A 19,199-nucleotide genomic window follows, 5' to 3' on the forward strand; every position below is an offset into this window, starting at 1 on the left:
TGAATTAAATAATCGAGAGGTTACCTTTCGAATTAATTTTATAATCGAATGATCATTCGAATGATATATAATCGAAAGTCCACTTCCAAAATTTCCGACCTATCCCAAAAATTATATGCGAAAAAAAACTAATTAATGACTCGCGTATTGCGGAATTTCTTCGTTGTCAGTTGAGTGGTTCATCAGCATGTGTTTAAAATGAGTAGTCGCCGCCTAAAGAGATCCATTGTTTGGGTTTTTGAAAAAAAAAATATATAGAAAACATAATTTTTGTATTATTTTCATTCATATGAATTTCTATTCTTGCTAAATAAAGCTCCTTTCTAAACCGCCCTTCAAAACTGCGCGATGCCACTCATAAAAATACTGCATATTTTTTTATGCGGTGATAATCGATTGTCTCATCCATCCTCTCGGCCGTCTTATCTCGAGGTTTTGTTTTTGTAGCTCGTTAGAGCGTTGGAATAATCGAAACACTTGTGCTCTCGCTCGAGCAGCGCGTTTGCGGTATTCGGTGATGACGAGTGACGATTGACGTTAGTAATGCTGTGGCCACTGTCATTCGTCATTCGTCTAAGAATAATCGAATGAATTTATATGATCACTCGAGATATCTCGAGAGATTTTCATAATCGATATAATCGATAATTTTCATTCGAGTAGTCCCATCACTATTTACAGTGTACATGATTTAAATTCAATAATCACATACCCATAACATTGAGGAAATATTTATTAATTTAATAATTTGTACTTGTATGTATGTACACGTATAAAATAAAGTAAAAATTTATATAGAACAGTCTTATTAAAACAAAAGCAACACTGACACTGAAGATGGCAACTATGATACAAACTGAATCTAATGAGTTTAAAACTCATGATTTTGATCTATCATTTTCAAATGAAGAGGATAGTGCAAATAAAAGTATAAAAATATCAGAAATGTCCAGACTATCAACCCCAAAACCCATAATGCATTTAGGATCTTCTACAGAGGTAATAAAAAATTAAGAAGAAACATGTACATACTAACATTTTTTTAGTTTCAACGACAAGGAACGGGGAAGCCAAAAACTCCTTTCAAACCTGGTACTGGATACAGGTCTGGAACAGGTTTTAAGCCAACAACAAATTTTAAAAAGCCAGGAACTGGCTTCAAGCCTGGAACAGGTTTCAGACCTGGTACAGGAGTGGATATAGTAAACCGACCTATGACTGCTGTTCGAGGCGCTGGATATACCTCGCATGGCAAACCATTTGATCCATTAAATCAAAGCGCATCAGCACCGACACCACCTTTGGAGTTAATGCAAAAGGATGACTCGTGAGTACAAAATACTTTAGAAAATGTTTTTTTTTTATTATGGACTGGAACAAACAAGCTATACTCTTCTATCTAGTTAATTTTTTAGTCAAAATATGTATAATTTAATTTTATTATAGACCAGAAGAGAAGATAAGGCAACAGGAAGCTAAAATAATGCAACTTGTTGAAGAATCTTGTATTGCAAATTCTGTGGGAGATAATCGAAAAGCCTTGTCAAAAGCCAAAGATGCTTCGAATAAAGAAAGAAGTTTAATAAGGATGCAAGAACAATCTGGTTTAGGGGATCACCACAATATTGACTTAACATACGCAGTAAGTACAGTGCTTGTTTAAAAATATTGTATTAGAAGCCAGAAAAAATTAACATGCCTATTGACGAAATTGACTCGATTTAATTGTAGTATTTGTTATATTAGGTGTTGTTTAATTTGGGTAATCAATACGCTGCTAACGAATTATATGTGGAAGCAATTAACACCTATCAAATGATAGTAAAAAACCGTATGTTTTCAAATGCTCACAGATTGAAAATTAATATGGGAAATATTTATTTTAAACAAGGTCACTATCAAATGGCTGTAAAAATGTTTCGAATGGCTTTGGATCAAGTTCCGTCTAGTCAGAAAAATCTAAGGTAATGTTATATATGTTTTTACGGTGAGTTTATAAAAAAAGTCTTAGACCCAACTTAGTTTTAATCTTTTTTATTTATTCATCTATCTCTGAAGCTGTTTGACAGATTGATGAAACTTGGCCTAATTAATTTAATAATTAAAGGCAAAAATTCATTGAATTGGTTACAAATGTATCAAGTATAAGTTTTAGACTGGATCACACAAGAATTGAGAAATATTTGTACTTATTGGTACGAAATTGTAAACTTTTTGTCATATCCAATTTCCAAGCAACTTTTCTTTTTAATTCATAATTTACTCACCAGCTTCATCAAATTAATACTCGTATTACCTTATTCTGAACTTCCTTATAATTTTTAATTATATTGCAGAATAAGGATAATGCACAATATCGCCATGGTATTCATTAGAATGGGGCAATGGGAAGAAGCCGTGAGCAGTTTGGAATACATAATGAGCGAGCAGGCCTGTCACCGGGCAGGTCTCCATTTAATCGTTTGCTGTAGAGCACTCGAAGATAGAGAGAGAATGAGAACGTCATTTTCCTTGTTACTGGCTGTACCACTTGATTTAGAAGATGAAGAAAAATATAATTTGGAACAGGTATTTATTTTTTTGCTGTATTATTATTTATAAGCAAAATCTGTGTACTTATGTAGGATACACCGGAAGACACGCTGATGGCGGTCACTATACAAAACGACGATTTACATAATTATGAATTACAAAAACGTAAAGATGCGGAATTCTGTATTCTCACTGCAGCAAAGCTCATTGCACCATTGATAGAGGAAACTTTTAGTGAGGGTAATTAAAAATATATATTACTAGATTTTTTGTTAATCCATTACAGATTATGTACAGGATTATTGATATATCTTGTGAAATGTGATACTTGATGGCACTCTGTTAAATTTTTTCTCAGAATCTGTTACTTTAACACAATTTAGAAACATGATTGGTGTTACGTAAATTTTGAGCTACTGTAAAAATACATTTTTGGAAATTGTCAGATAATTGATACCCTCTGTTAAATAACTTTCGCTACGTTTTGGAAAAAAATTCAAATAAACACTTAGTCAAACCCAATCCATATATCTAGGCCGAAAATTACATGAGTGATAATATCCCAAAAACAATTAAAAATATAAGAAAGGGTGAATAAAAAAGTTCTTTCTAACGGCATCAAAACAAGAGTACACTGAAGAAAAAAATTATCAGAACGTCAATGAACGGTATGCATTATATAATTAAATTTTTTTTAATTCTACATTTGAGTGACAGCCACTGAAAATATAAAATTGTTTTTAAAAGTAAAGTATATTCCACCATTTTTAAGACTGACACATTTTCCAAGATATCGATCATTGTGCACATTTTCACTATAAAGTTAGCTTGTATGGATGTAACTTAAGTATGTCAGTTTTCATGGAAATTTATTGGCCCGGTTTATATCATTGGAGTTATAGTAAACATTATATTTTTTCAAAAAATTTAACATTCTGTATCTTGAATATGATGCCATTCAGTTCATAACTTCAGACTTTCTTTGAAACGAACCAAGGAATTAGGCCTTAAAATTTTATTGTATTTAAGTTACACTCTACATTCAGACTAATTCTGAAGCAAACTGAAACAAGAGATAGAAAATGTCATTTTAGGTAAAAAATCTTCCTACGAACAAGGAGCTGGAAAATATTTTTTGCAGGAGTTGCACTAATATTTTTTCTGCAATCGTCTTTTAATAATTACTTTCTTGTACCACTGCCAAAACGGTGTCAATTTTCAATTTGATCGCCCAACTTTGTTTTTTTTTCTTTACTTTCAACAAGACGGACATCCAGGCTCATTTAACACGAATTATTCGAGAATGGCTAGATGGTTAATTTTCTGGGTGTTGGATTGGGCGAAATGTCCCAATTCCTTGGCCTCCTAGAAGTCTTGATTTAACTCTAATGGACTTTTATTAATGGGGCTATCTCATGCAGAAAGTTTATGGGTTCCCGTTGAATAACGATTTATTTGAATTGAAACGAAGAATAAAAATACAATTAATGTCATGCTCATTTAAGAAATCCAAAACGCCTACACAGAATTTACCATGCGCGCTGAGCGATATGTAATGGTTGTGGCAGCACGTTTGAATAACCATTATATTATTTGTTTATTTATGTTTATTATATTACGTTTTTTTCTGTAATAAATAATTAGGAGTTTATACTTTGTGGTTGTGAAAAATAAAAAAAATTAAAGTAGGCCAATCAAATTGAAAATCTGTCATAACTTTTAGTTCTCTATAACTTTCTTAAGTAAATATTTTTGATATTTTTAAAATAAAGGTACATTACTCTCGACAATTTTTGAAAATTCATCATAAAAACACCCTGTGCATTAGTTAATTGGACAAATTTTTTCAACCAGCCCAGAAACTCAAATTTCAACCCGAAAAATTTTTGTTATTTACATCCCACATGCATTCAATCCGAGGACAAACTGTATATAAGAAAAATGATTTTGATGACGATCTCTTTATATTTTTTTTTACTGTTTTTACACCCATTACCGAAAAATGGTATTTTCTATGTTCTGGTGAAGTTTGGCTGCATATTTTACTAATTTTTGTAATTTTTGATTACAAATTTAAAGGGTATGATTGGTGTGTGGCCGCAATAAAAAATTCCGAATACGCAAGACTAGCATCGGATTTGGAAATAAATAAAGCGGTGATGTTCCTCAAGCAGAAGCAACTACCTGAGGCCATTGAAACTTTGAAAGCATTCGAAAAAGATTCCATTATTGCCATAAATGCTGCAATAAACCTAAGTTTCATTTATTACTTGGTAAATTATATCGTTTCATAGGGGGTGATAAAGTACAATACCTGTATTATTATATGATATACAAAAAAAAATGTTTCAATAGAAGACGATAAAAAAATTATACAAGGTGGTGAATGAAAGTGTAGTGGTAATATTTTACATAAAATTCCTATACCTTTAAATGTATTTGAACACAAAATTCTCCGTATAGCAGCTTAAGTAGTTTTAAATTTGGTTACAGTGTTGCTAAATCATTTAGAAAATGTATTAAATTTTGGAGGAATATTTACGCCATATTTGCACACATCACCCTGTATATTTGAAAATATTTTTTTATTTCATTCAAGTTTTATTTGAACATTTTTTTATGTCTCAAATAATAACAGAACTATTGTATTTTGCCACATTAATGAACTCTTTTTAATTTACACAAACGTCGATTATAGCAAGGAGATTACGAAAACGCCATCAGATACAGTGAGGTTGTTAAGAAAACGGATGCAAAAAGTGCCGAGGGTTATGTGAATTACGGGGCTTGTTTAATGGCGAGGGGTCACTTGGAAGAAGCGGTAGGTTCTTTTCAAAAGGCCCTGGAATTCGACGCAACCCATTTTGAAGCTATCTTCAACTTAGGTACAGCAAACCCATGTGTTAATCTGTTTTTAATACCACTAACATATTAAAAAAAAATTGTCCCGATCTACACAGTTCGGCTATTAAATTTTAAGACAGATGTTGTGGCGAAGTGTGTGGCACTATCTATATGTGGTCATCAGAACTACGTAGTGAGAAAAATTTCATCAGTATACGTATATCTACCACGAAGTTATAACATTTTGCGTGAAGCACGTTTTTGATTTTGTCATGGAAACGCACATTGAACAGCATATAGCAATCGAGTTCTGTTTTACACAAGCCGAACGAACGAAAACATCGAAACTGTGCGCTCTGCACTGAAGTCTGATCGTCGATCAACTACAAGAATGTTGGCAGACCATTCATCGACGATCAGACTTCAGCGCATAGCGGACACTGTCGATGTTTTCATTCGTTTGGCTTGTGCAGGGACGCCACGTCCTCTCGTCATCTTGCACGCTATCTGGACCATCGTGAAACCTCCCGAACCACAGCAATGCAGTCAAACGTGATATACACTCCTCACTGTACGCCGTTTGCCACAGTTGACATGTTTCCGTGGCTGTTTCATTGGCTTAAAACAGAATTTGATTGTTGTATACTGTTCAGTGTGCATTGCCATGACAACTATCAAAAACTCGTTCACGCAAAACATTACAAACTTCATGGTAGATACACATATACTGATTAAATTTTGTTCGGTTGCTCGGTACACATAAACATGGCACCACCCCCGGGGTTTACACAGACGAGCCGGCGAAGCAAGAAGAGCGCCAGAAGAAAGGGCCCTAGCCGGCGGGGCCCAGCCAGGACAAAAGGAGGTCCCACAAAGCGCCTATACCGGCCGCATATGCGGTCGGGGTAGACGACGGATGGGGCCCACCTACGAAGGCTGTCCAGGCCTACACGAGATGAGGCAGGATAAAGAGGGATAATCCCCCTCGATCCCAAATCATTGAGGCCAATTTCTAGCTATGGAATAATGGCACGGTTGCTCGGAAGGCTTCCCACCATGTAGTTCCGTTGACTGCACGTAGATAGCGCCACACACTTCGCCACAATAAAATCAGTCTTAAAATTTAATAACCAGACTGTGTATTGCACAAACTCGGAAGCCATGTATTTTCATACAGGATTAGGACTGAAAAGACAGGGTCACTATATGGAAGCGCTGAGCTGTTTCCAGCGGTTCTCTGGTTCTCTAGCGCTTTTGCCAGCCGTGGTATATCAGGTAGCTAATCTACTAGAACTGATCGGCGACAATGAAGCTGCCGCAGACACCTATCAACAGCTGCTTGGCTTGGTGCCGACAGATGCAAAGGCTCTCCAAAAATTGGGAGAGCTGTACGACCACGAAGGGGACAAGCAACAGGCCCACCATTACCATAACGACGTAAGTGGTTTCTTCATTTATTAATTAGGTGTAAAATATGGACTTTAAATAATCATAAAATTGATAAAAATTCATAAACAGAAGCTAATTCATGAACCTTTGTGTCTTTCCTACAATTAATTTTTTTCGCAGTCGTTTAGATACTATCCTGCAAATCTGTCAGTAATAGACTGGTTGGGGTCGTACTATATCGAAATGCAAGTGGTGGAAAAAGCGTTAACGTACTTTGAAAAGGCCGCCGTCATGCAACCGAACGAGCCGAAGTGGAACATGATGGTGGCCGGCTGCCATAGACGGAGCGGCAATATGCATAAAGCTCTGACCTTATATCAAGAGATTCACCAGCAGTTTCCAGAAAATGCGGAGTGTTTGAGATTCTTAGTACGGTTGTGCAGCGACCTGGGGATGAGGGAGGCGCAGGATTACATCATGGTATTGAAAAAGTTGGAGAAAGCTAAAGAAGTCAGAGAAAGGGTCAACAGCAGCAGGCCAGGTTATTTATGAAGTTTTAATTTACTTAAAAAAAAAAATTACCGTATATTATGCAGGGTGTTTAGGAAATAAATATTTTACATGAAAAGAGGACAAGAATAAAAACATAAAAAAATAAACGAAACATTCCTATAGTCAAAAAAAATTTAAATTAAAAAATATTCTAGTAGAGAAAACAACACAAAAGTTATAAGGAATATTATATGAGAACATAAACCATTTTCCATAAAATTGAAAATAAAAAATATTCAATGATAATTAAAAAAAATTATTAAGGGTTAAAGTGCCACCTGAAACATCTGCTTCATTGTTTTGTCCCCTTCACCAGCCTTGTATGAAAGTTGACTTTGAAGTATAATCAGTTTGTTTTTGGACACCCAGTATAATACATTGTTTAATAAATTTTCAAAAATTTTATGTTCATTTCAAAATTCAGGATTTACTATTCGGCGAGTTCCATAGTCCGTTACATCAACATACAGGGTGATTCAGAACTTGTCCAAATAAAAAAATTTTGGATGTACAGGGGACTTACAAATACAATTTTGTAAAAAAAAAATCAAAAAGGCAGTTCAAAAATGATTTAAAAACACTTCTGCACGGCACTGGACACTGGTCCATTGTCAAACCTGGCCTTGCACATTGCGACCGGCATGGCGGTAAAGTGTGATAAAAACGGACAAAACTTGAAAGAATTTCGCAAAGGAATAAATAGAATTTTATAGCACCTATTTTATATCAGCAAATTCAACTGCTTTTACCGCTATTATTATTATTAATTAATAAAATTAATTTGTGGTTTTAATTAATAAAATAATTTGACATACCTAATGTCACAACTGTTAAAAATTTTGTCCGCCGACGTGTAAACACATTTGGGCCCGGTCTTACTCAGTTTCTACAAACTAACATAAATGTTGTCCTGTTACACGAATGTTTCGCCATAATACAAATGTTGTCTTGCTTCACCATAAATTAAAACGATATCCATCAACTCCAAGTTACTATGCACACAAGCCATTTGTGACACCAACTACTAAAAAACTATTGTAAACACTATCGCATCGACGATTGTAAAATCGGATTTCAGCATTCGGAGTCACTGAGGCCACGCGTATTGCGAATGACGCTAAAGACTAGTCGTCCAGCGATGTAATGCTTGAATGTACTACAACTACGGATTTTACAAATATTTTTTTTACAACATTGACTCCATAAATTTTTTTGAATAAGTTGTAAATCACTCTGTATAAATACTAATTGACTTAGTTTTGAAAAAAATTACTCTACAGGTTCGCGCAGAAGTAACAGTGGACTATCTTCAAGAGCCGGATCGGGATTCAGTCCCGTCCCAGAAAACGGACCTTTAAGGAGTCCGTTACATTCTGGAAACAGAAATTTACGTTCTTCGAGGTTAATGCAGGCGCACAACAGCGCTGGCAGTACCGACTCCGGTTTTGCGCAACCTACCACAGGTGAATATTTTTGTTCTAGAACTACGTGGTAATAAATAATATTTTTAGATGCGACCTATTCCGATCCTCTAGGACCACAACCGTTTAGGCCAAGAACGGGTGCGGGGAAGCCCTTGGATTTTGACGATTTCGGGAATGAGGAGTTGGGCGATGACCTTTTACCTGAGTAAAGGTGTCATTGTACTGAATTTGTTTTAAATATTCTGTTCGTAATGTAATGAAATGAACAGAATGCCATTGCTTTATTTACGGAGATAAATGGGGAGTAATTATGTGTATACGTGTTGATTTGATCAACGCCACAATCGTTAGGATCGTCTATTCAAATGTTTTATATTTAGCCTTGCATTTTTAATTACGAAATTGATACATTGCAGCTTAAAATTGTAGTAAAACTTTGAAGAGATATTTTCTACAATCCCCATCATCCTATTCAATTAAAAAAAAATTAGGTCTTCGAAATCTACAACGATGGCTTTCGGTTTAATTTATTATTTTATGTACCATTTCACATATTGTATTAGTTGCACTGAACTAATGGGATGTTGGATAAGTTCTCGCTGCTTTTTCTTGAAACTTAATGCTTTATTTAAAAAAAAGTCACCGAAAGAATTGTCTATCGTTAGCCATTACTTCTTCCCATCTTTCTGGCAGCATTTTAATTTCACGTCGGAAAAACGATACCTCTTTTGAGGCTATCCAAGTGTGAATCCAAGTTTTGGCATCAGCAATACGTTTTTATAGATATTACACGGTTTGTCTAAATATGAATCAATGCACAAATAACTGACTTTCCTCCATTCTAACGCACATTTTCTATAAAATGGAGTTGGTTTGAAACTCATATTACTTTTTTTTTGTAAATAAATTTGTAATTTGCATCATAAATTACAAATTTCTTTACACCAAAAAGTTATTTGAGTTTCAAACAAAGTCCATTTTATGGAAAATCTGCGTTAAAATGGGGGAAAGCCTGTTATTTGTGCATTAATTCATATTTGGACAAATTGTGTAATAAAATCTATAAAAATGTATTGCTGGTTGTCTATTTGCTATAGAGTCCTCTTTAAGCATTTTCAAGTAGGTTTTCACTGGTTTTGCAACATGTGGTCGAGCGTTATCTTGCTACAAAATCACTTTGTCGTGTCTGCTTATATAGTGGCCATTTTTTCTTCGTCTCAAACGCACCAATTTTAGTCGGTAGCAATTTCCCATGACGGTTTAATTCGGTTTGAGCAGCTCATAATAAGCTACACCCAGCTGATCCCATCAAATGCAGGGCAGAAGCTTTGAATCCAAGGATATTTGGCTTTGCCGATACTGTTGATGCATGGCCAAACTTGCCCCATGATTTTCTACGCCTAGGATTATCGTAGTGTATGTTTCGAAACTGTTGTTTGATCAACTCCTAATGATTTTGCACATTCAGCTAACGTCTGCCAAGATTCTTCATAAACTAATGGCTCCAATCCTTCATCTTCAAACTGTTTCGGTGCGCCAGAGCATTTATCTTCAATATCAAAATCATTATTTTTGAAGTATCTAAACCAATCTCTGCATGTTATTTCCGACAGAGCATGGTCGCTGTAAGTCTCAACAAGAATTTTGTGCTTCAGCTACAGATTTCTTTTGAATAAAGTAGTACGACATCTGTTGGAAAACAGCAAGAATTAATTCAACGTCCCTTTATTTAAAAAATATTGTGATCTCGTACGACCAAGATTTTTTTTTATAGTAGAGATTGTCAGTATGCACATATCATGTATTTGAATTAAATAAAGGAAAGGTTAAGTCAATGTAGCTTGGAACGGATAAGTCAAGAGCACCTGATTCGTTGCACAATAGAACTATTCAATTTCGGAGGTCTTTAGTTTCCCTACAGCCCACATCTACAACCATTGTTTGCATTTTCTAATTACAAATGTCCTATCTCGAGGTTCTAACTGCATTAAAACCACATAAAACTTTAACTAATATTATGTAAAACAACAACTCTGCGGACTACAGCCCTGTCCAGCTTTGAATTACATAGTACCTACAATTTAACAGGTTGCTCTCTGCCAGTAGATATAAAACAATGCTGCTAGATATTCAGTAGCACTAACTATTAAGAGGACTTTATAGCAAATAGGCAACCAGCAAAACATTTTTATAGATTTTATTACACAGTTTAAATATGAATGAATGCACAAATAACAGACTTTCCCCCAATTTAAAGCAGATTTTCTGTAAAATGGACTTGGTTTGAAACTTTAATAACTCCTTGGTGTAAAGAAATTTGTAATTTACGATGCAAATTATAAATTTCTTTACAACAAAAAGTAATTTGAGTTTCAAATTAACTTCATTTTATAAAAAATCTGCCTTAGAATTGAGGAAAGTCTGTTATTTGTGCATTAATTCATATTTAGACAAACTGCCGCAATAGTCACGAAGAATTCAAGTACGTTTTCATCAAACATGAAGAATTACTTAATTCTTTATTTGCAACCTAAAATAAAAAGTTATAATTGAAAATTGCTTGGGCTGAAATTGAAAATAGTATTACAATTCAGAATTCACAGATTTACAATATGTTATTCGTTATCAAATTCCACAATTTTGTCGTAATTTGACAGACCTTGTATCTCTTAAAATAACCAAAATTCCCAAGATGCTTATGTGTTTAATCTCAAGTAGGTGAACCTCGGAAGGAATCGTAACGTTTTCATCACACCTACACGTAATCATTGTAAAATCCTTTGAAATATACTTTTTATTTTCAAATGCTACAATAATAATATAAATAATGCAAATTAGTACAAATAATTTTGCAATAACAACATACAGTTCTGAAATATAAAGTATACATTTTAAAATAAACCTTATTACACTAAAAAATAATAATGAGCGAAATACTATGTTTATACAAATGCATTTATAATAAAATAATTGGCAATAAATATATAATATAAAAACTATTTTTTTTAAATACGGTAAATAAACTTTAATCATCACAGATTAAAACATTCCCTTTAAGACCACCAAAGTTCTAAACATAGATAAGTGACAACTAAAAATTTACTCGTTGTACCTTCCTAATACCATGGCTCTAAGTAACGGGCCGACTTCTTTAGGGTCCTGCAACACCTCTAAAAGCATTTTTTCCACGTTTCTCATTATCGAGACCTTTTGATGATCCCTCAGAGGATATTCTAAGTTGGTAGGTCCAGCCTTAAATAATTGAAACTTACATAAATACTTTTCCAACAAAATAGGAACATTTCATGTTTATACACAGTGGTGTACACAAGGTAGGGGAAGAAGGGGAGGGGAAGATCGGAGCTTCCCGCTACTTTTTCAATTTAAGTCTGATAGAATACGAAATTTAATACAGTGAATTAAAATACCTAAAATTTTAATTCTCTGACTAAAGCCCCCCACCACAGGTTTAAATTTTGATAGACCCCACTAACGCTATTTGTTATTGCACAATTGGCTTAATAAGTTAAACTACCCTGAAATTTAGAACCAAGAATGATTTTAGCATTATTATTTCCTAATTTCATCCCTCTTAAGAACCATTTAATGATGTATTTTATCTCACAGTGATCTATATCTATATCAGTGAAACTATATATTATCCCTCAGTGACCATCATTAGACACAATCTTTCGAGCCTCATAATACAACACCCACCCCTTTAACCTTTCATCTCTCCCAAAGCCCACCTTAGACTTTTTACTGCTTACTGGTTGTGAAACCATTTGATTATGTTTTTTTTCCATATCCACTAAAATCATCACTACACACGACCGCGATCATTCAAACCCTCAACAAGTAAACTCCCAACCCACCAGACCCCACAAACCCACCCCCTTCTAACGTCTGCTTCATAGCTTTCGACATCTTACGGGTTGTGAAAGCATATTCCATCTTGCAGCGACTTAAATCATTACTATACACAACCTTACTACCCCCAATTCATATCTGCGCCCCAACCCCTTCCAAAGCCAAAAAATACATAATCAAATGGTTCCGCAACAAGTAAGCAGTAAAAAATCATAAGGTGGGCTTTGGGGGGATGAAAGGTTAAAGGGGTGGGGATGTATTACGAGGGTCGCAGGGTCGTGTCTAATGATGGTCACTGGGGGATAATATATAGTTTCACAACCCGTGAGATATGCAGTCATTTGGCAGGCTTTGGAAGGGGTTGTGTTTGAGGGGTTGGGGTGGGGGTATAATTCAGGGGCCAAAGGGGCTTGTGTACTGGTGGTTTAGATCGCTGCGAGATAAAATACATAATCAAATGGTTTCATAGCCCGTAAGACCGCGGTAAAACCATAACGTGCGGGCTTTGGTAGGGGGTGGTATTGCGAACTTTGGGGGTGGGGGTATAATTATCAGGGTTTTGAAGTCGTGTGAGGGGATGGTCTAAGTGACTGTAGGCTGAAATGCACGATCAAATGGGCTCAGAGCGACCGTGGTTTTGGGGAGTTGGGGTTGGCTTTTGAGCTTCGTGCCCATTGAGACTTTTGATCGACGTGTTGTGAACTATTATTTTGCAAAGTTCCAAAAAAATTGTCCAAAACCCATTTTCCATAAGAAACGTGCGTAACTTTATGTAAACAAAAAGTATCCAACCATATATTTGCCATATACTTTCTGTCAAAAAAGTATCTGAAATTTGTCGATAAAACAAAATATATTCAATCCATCTGAAGTAATACACTTTTTTCAACAAACGACCCAGTCGTCAGAGCTCTTTTTAAATGCATATTTCAGTATGGACTTCAACTCCTTGAATGATTTTTGGTTTATGGCTTCTATCCACTCAAGACATGTTCCACGAAGTGGTAATTTCAGTTTGGGAAAGAGGAAAAGTCAGCAGAGGCCATATTCTGTGAATACGGTGGCTGCTCTAAGACGTTCGTTGAGGTTTTGGTCAACTAAACATTGCAAGTTATTCATATTGTTTTGTAATACAGATATAAATTTTACTGTTTTACCAAAAATGCTATTATCAGAATTGTTCTCACCTTATACCAAAAATTTACAGTTATTGTAGGGCCGCCTCGCATCAACGATTCAACATGATGCCACCAATATATTGGAATATACAAAACATCACCAGGTTCTACGACTGTTTCGTATCCTTTTACATTTTTAAATTTAGGATATTTTGTAAAATCGGGTCGGTCAAAGTCGACCTAAAAAAATATGTCTACAATACATATAACCACAAAATTAAAATATGAATATCGAATCAAATCAGTTTAAATATAAATATATAAACTGTCTTACCATACTTTGTCTATCATGTGGATGATGAACTGGGTGTGGATATAAACACTCAAATTGATCGGGCGCAAATAATATACACCTTTTATAGCCTTGGATTTGCGCAAAGAAATTTTGTTGTTCATCATAATGGCAAGGTGTCACATTACCTTCCATTCCAATAAAAAGAAGATTTGATGTTAGCTCGCCCCAGTTATGTTTATTTTTCTTTTCTACCACATACCTCCAGTCAAATTTCATGTAATCTTCCACGATTGCTGGTCCTACTGTTGAATTAAGCATTTGTTGAAGGTACACCCTACAGTTAAGAAAATTATATAAAGTTATATATAACTGGATTACTCTCTTCTTTACTTCAAAAATAGTATAGTCTTTCCGATCTCAATTGAAGAACCAAGAGGTTGGCAGTATGTATTAGGTTCGGTCGCTGACGCAGCAACTCGGCAATGAAGTATTTGAAAAACTTGTTCCCATATTTATTTAGCCATACCCATATACAGGTCTGGTTGAACTAAACGTGGAGGTGGTAGAAATGTATACGCCCAGTTGAAGAACGTGCGCGGGGGCCAACGACATATAACACAGCTGCACTGGGCAACTGGGCAATAAATCTCAGTTGTTGACAAGTGGTTGATAAATTGACTAGCAGTGCAGTGCAGCAATGCGGAATTTGGTGTGATTCAGATAATTTTAATTTATTTAGGCGCCTTCTATTAATCATTCATATTACAATTGCGAAAGGGAGAAATAAGAGGGATATTTTGTTTCCTAATATTATTACAACCTGGCATTTTGGAAACCTTTTGAAACAGAACAAAATTAAATTTACTATCAATATAATACAAATATGTTGTTGGCCAAATGAACATATAATAGAAATTTTCTACACATTATACGTATACAAATTATTATAATTTTTTACCTTTAGCAGAAAACTTTTTTAGGGACGCCTAGGAAACTGAAAAATTTTTTATTTCTAGGCGTTTTTATACATGTTCAACTGACTTCGGAAAGACTATACCTATGTAGGTAAATGATCTTTATTTTCAATTTCATATACTTATACACATCTTCATGTCATCATAAATATTTTGTATTGGATGAATGTAACTTTAGAATTATGAAAACATACTTTTCCCATATACAGGGTGTTAATTAAGTATGTCGACAAACTTTAAGGGGACATTCCTTAGATAGGTTTAATACAAAAAGATTAAATAGACAAGGCTCTGAAAATCGATAATTTTCGATATACAAGGTACTTAATTTTGAAAAAATTCACATTTTCTAAAATATCTAAAGATGTTTAACACGGAATTATAAAACTTGAGCAAATTTTACCTAGTCAAAAGAAATCCACTGAACTCGTATTGGCTAATGTAGTTTCAAAAAAATGGTTGAAAAGGAGAAAAATTGACTAGAACACGAAGTTACTGAAAATTGAAAGAAAGCATTTTGAGAGGACTATTAATTTCTGCTGAATATGGTGTTTGGTAATGTACTTAGTTATGGACTTTATACAAGAAGTGAAGACCCTTATGGGCTGGGCATTCAAATTTGGATCCCGTTTCATGATCCAAAGTAATGTTTAAGGAGTCGCCATCATAGCCCTGATGCCCTGGAGTGCCTAGTAACGAAGTTGCACTTACAATGTCAGACGCAGTGGATAAGCGGAAGGACTTTTTTAATATTTATTAAGAAATTAGTAAAAAATAAATGTTACGTTTATATGAACATTATGTCATTTTAAATTTCTCACGCATGTTTTGCATACTCTACTTAATTACATCGACATTGTCTTTATGTGACCCAAGAAATGGCTCACTTTTTTTTAACACAGAATCTTCACTTCTTGTATAAACTCCATTGTAATTATACAAATTGTGGTTGGAAGAAAAGAATATTGAGAAGGACCTGATGATTTTTATTATGGAAAAAAAACCATAAATGAATTTATTATATTCTTAAATGGAAAGTTTATACTGATTTTAGTATTAAGTAGACATTATGGTTAAAAAAGAAACGTGGTTGGAGGCACACAGATGGGCACACAGATGTACAGAATAAAATATTCTTAAATGGACTGTGAAATTATAATAATATCAGTATTAAATACTAGGGTGGGTCAAAAAAATCGACAATTTTTTTTTACTTTATACTCTGAAAAATAGGTTGCTAGACACCTCTAGAAAATTCTCTCCAAATATGAGCTCTTAATTTTAATAAGAAGGTCCACCGCTTTACAGTTTTTCATTTTTTCCTCAGTATTAGAAAAAAAATTAATATCTCTCTATCAACTGTTCATTAAAAATATCTCTCCTCACATGCTTGTAGGAAATTGAACGCTCTACAAAAAAGGTCTCTTACAATTTTTTTCGTAAACCACACCATTTAAAAGATATTAAAGGTTGAAGTTTGATTATTTTAAGACAAATTTCTATTTTGCTTATGAATTTTATAACTCGTTAACAAAAAATCATTTTGAAATGTGCAATTCATAGTGTTGTAGGAAATTAACTGCTCTACAAAAATGGTCTCTTATGATTAGTCGATTAAATGAAGCGTTTAAAAGATATTCATTGTCAAACTTCAATGCACGCCAATCTTAACAGTTTTTGATTAATAATTCGGAAAATTTCAATTTAGTTTTCAGGGTAATTTACACAAATTTGAGTTTCTAGTGGAGCTCCTAATGCAGTCAAAAAAATTCTTCGCTATCATACTCAATGGTTAAAATTACAAAAAAGTTCAAAAAAAAATCTGCACAAAACCAAAATGTTTAAAATTTTACTCACTTGATAATTAAATAAAAAAACTTTTTAATAACAAATTGAAAATTTTTTTTCTTTAAGATAATACTTTTCATAACAAATTTCTAACAAAAACGTTATTTTTTCAAGATTTAATGAATCATTGACTCTCAGTCACAAATAATGCACTAATTTCTTTTCGATGTAACCAAACATGCGTATTACAAAAAAAACTAGAAAAATAGTTTAAACATTTCTCTGTTCATAGAAACTCAAATTTGTATAAATTTCCCTGAAACTCATAAACTAAATTGAAATTTTCCAAATTATTAATCAAAAACTGTTAAAATTGGCGTGCATTGGAGTTTGACGATGAATATCTTTTAAACGCTTTATTTAATCTACTAATCATAAGAGACCATTTTTGTAGCGCAGTTAATTTCCTACAAAACTATGAATTGTGCATATCATAATGATTTTTTGTTAACGAGTTATAAAATTCATAAGCAAAACAGGAATTTGTCTTAAAATAATCAAACTTCAATCTTTAATATCTTTTAAACAGTGAGGTTTACGAAAAAATTGTAAAAGACCTTTTTTGTAGAGCGTTCAATTTCCTACAAGTAAGTATATGAGGAGATATATTTTTAACAAACAGTTGATAGAGAGATATTAATTTTTTTTTCTAATATTGAGGAAAAAATGGAAAACTGTAAAGCGGAGGACCTTCCTATTAAAATTAAGAGCTCATATTTGGAGAGAATTTTCTAGAGGTGTCTAGCAACCTATTTTTCAGAGTATAAAGTAAAAAAAAAATAGTCGATTTTTTCGATCCACCCTATTAAATACTAATGGGGTTAAAGAAAATGGTTGGAAAAGGGAAAGTTGACTAGGATTTATAACTACTGAACTCTGAAATATACATATAAATAAACTTAATATACCTTTCTTCGCCACGTTTCCATTCTCGCAGTCTTTTTATAAATTCAGATACTTTCATTTCAATTCTTTTTGTGGGTGGTGTAAATTCAACTCCTTTTGGATTGTTTCTAGACAAAACTTTTTTGTCATCAAAAAATTTAAATTTATGATTTCGGGAGACATACACGGTATGTCCTGCATGTCCTAAATTTCGTTCTAAATATTCTAATGTCCATTTATCTATAGCTGGTTTTACAATATTTGAATCGGAGATTAAAACAGGTAACTAAAACAAATGGAAGTTAGAATAAAGAAAAGTAAACAATAAATTTTAAGGTTATCAATATTCTGAAATAAATAATTTGGGGAATTATTTACATTTGCTTTAATAAGTTCATCAACTTTAGGGTCTTTGTAGTGTAATCTCGGTATCTGTTCCAAGTTCAAATCGTATTTTCTTAATTGGCTCGAGTCCCACTGTTTTTTCTCACTAGCCATAGTTTCAATATTTTTATAGTGAATTCACAAATGCATGTAAACACATTGTAGTGAAAAAAAAACGGTACGAAATAAGATCGACAAACATAAACAAGTTGAAAATTAACTTCTTAATTTTTCCTTCATTTCACTATTTACACGATATATTAGTCACATCACAATCACATTGCACTTTTCCTTGTTTCTTGTTTCATTCAAAACTCAAAGACAACATACATCATTCCACACCACACCCCGCAAAAGTTTTCCCTCATCATTAAAAGTCATCGCGTTACTTACGTCACGTAGACACATAGGCACATTTTCAGGAAACATGGTTAACGATAATAAGCTGTGGTTAATGTGGTTAAAGCATATATTAATCATAAGCCCTATTTATATAATCAAGGATATAAATTTATAGATTTAATGGTGTTGGTATCTACACATTCTAAAGTGCAAACAATAATATAAAATTAAGTCCCGATTATACAATTTACGAAGAAAAAAAAGTTAAAAACAAAAGTTTTTTGTGTCTATGGTCTTTGCAAATATATAAAATAAGATTATTTGTGTCTGAGATTATTGAGATCAAATAAGTTTCTTTTTGATAATTTAATCGATTCTCGTGCGAGCGGTCGAACTGAGCGGACGTGTTTATTGTGAAGTGAAGTGCATTGCAACGAGCAAGATCTACCTGCCTTTATTAAGGCTACCTGGAAAGAATCCCTTTCTTTCCTCTTAACCACCGACCTAACCCCGGCACAGGTATCTGTGCCGGGGTTATGCCCAGGTAAGTTTTTACTTTATTTATCAGTTATTTGCATTATTTTTGAATACATTTCTTTAAAATTGCGACCCCCGACAAACAATATACCAGACAGACTAATACACCAAAAGACACGTACGCCCCCGTAAGGGGGCATCCCCACACGACTAACACTTACACACCCACCCACCCACACCCACACCCACACACACACACACACGC

General features: G+C 33.9%; 2 protein-coding genes across 2 annotated transcripts; one reads left to right on the forward strand and one right to left on the reverse strand.

Moving 5' to 3' along the window:
- Nucleotides 1–701: 701 nt before the first annotated feature.
- On the forward strand, nucleotides 702–9,547 carry LOC108914577 (intraflagellar transport protein 88 homolog). The gene is made up of 12 exons (XM_018720410.1): nucleotides 702–999; nucleotides 1,047–1,327; nucleotides 1,447–1,642; nucleotides 1,747–1,964; nucleotides 2,337–2,568; nucleotides 2,625–2,772; nucleotides 4,612–4,805; nucleotides 5,231–5,417; nucleotides 6,554–6,813; nucleotides 6,946–7,306; nucleotides 8,598–8,780; nucleotides 8,829–9,547. The coding sequence occupies exons 1-12, from the start codon at nucleotides 838–840 to the stop codon at nucleotides 8,948–8,950; spliced, it is 2,544 nt and encodes an 847-aa protein (XP_018575926.1). The 5' UTR covers nucleotides 702–837; the 3' UTR covers nucleotides 8,951–9,547.
- A 1,644-nt stretch (nucleotides 9,548–11,191) lies between these two features.
- LOC108914580 (hypoxia-inducible factor 1-alpha inhibitor) lies at nucleotides 11,192–18,504 on the reverse strand. Its single transcript, XM_018720414.2, has 5 exons — nucleotides 18,110–18,504; nucleotides 17,755–18,017; nucleotides 14,064–14,358; nucleotides 13,799–13,969; nucleotides 11,192–11,993 (listed from the first exon to the last, which is right to left on the reverse strand). The coding sequence occupies exons 1-5, from the start codon at nucleotides 18,227–18,229 to the stop codon at nucleotides 11,841–11,843; spliced, it is 1,002 nt and encodes a 333-aa protein (XP_018575930.1). The 5' UTR covers nucleotides 18,230–18,504; the 3' UTR covers nucleotides 11,192–11,840.
- Nucleotides 18,505–19,199: the final 695 nt, after the last annotated feature.

The sequence above is a fragment of the Anoplophora glabripennis genome, unplaced genomic scaffold (assembly GCF_000390285.2).
Source record: "Anoplophora glabripennis isolate ALB-LARVAE unplaced genomic scaffold, Agla_2.0 scaffold1056, whole genome shotgun sequence".
Taxonomy (NCBI): Eukaryota; Metazoa; Arthropoda; class Insecta; order Coleoptera; family Cerambycidae; genus Anoplophora; species Anoplophora glabripennis.

Bases quoted from the DNA above. Each gene is read 5' to 3' on its own strand.
- LOC108914577 (XM_018720410.1), top strand. From the start codon at position 838: ATGGCAACTATGATACAAACTGAATCTAATGAGTTTAAAACTCATGAT. The intron at 6,814-6,945 runs GTAAGTGGTTTC...TTTTTTTCGCAG, and splicing joins CCCACCATTACCATAACGAC to TCGTTTAGATACTATCCTGC. The intron at 7,307-8,597 runs GTTATTTATGAA...ATTACTCTACAG, and splicing joins GGTCAACAGCAGCAGGCCAG to GTTCGCGCAGAAGTAACAGT.
- LOC108914580 (XM_018720414.2), bottom strand. From the start codon at position 18,229: ATGGCTAGTGAGAAAAAACAGTGGGACTCGAGCCAATTAAGAAAATAC. The intron at 18,018-18,109 runs GTAAATAATTCC...CATTTGTTTTAG, and splicing joins ATGAACTTATTAAAGCAAAT to TTACCTGTTTTAATCTCCGA. The intron at 14,359-17,754 runs GTATATTAAGTT...TCTTAACTGTAG, and splicing joins TGGAAACGTGGCGAAGAAAG to GGTGTACCTTCAACAAATGC.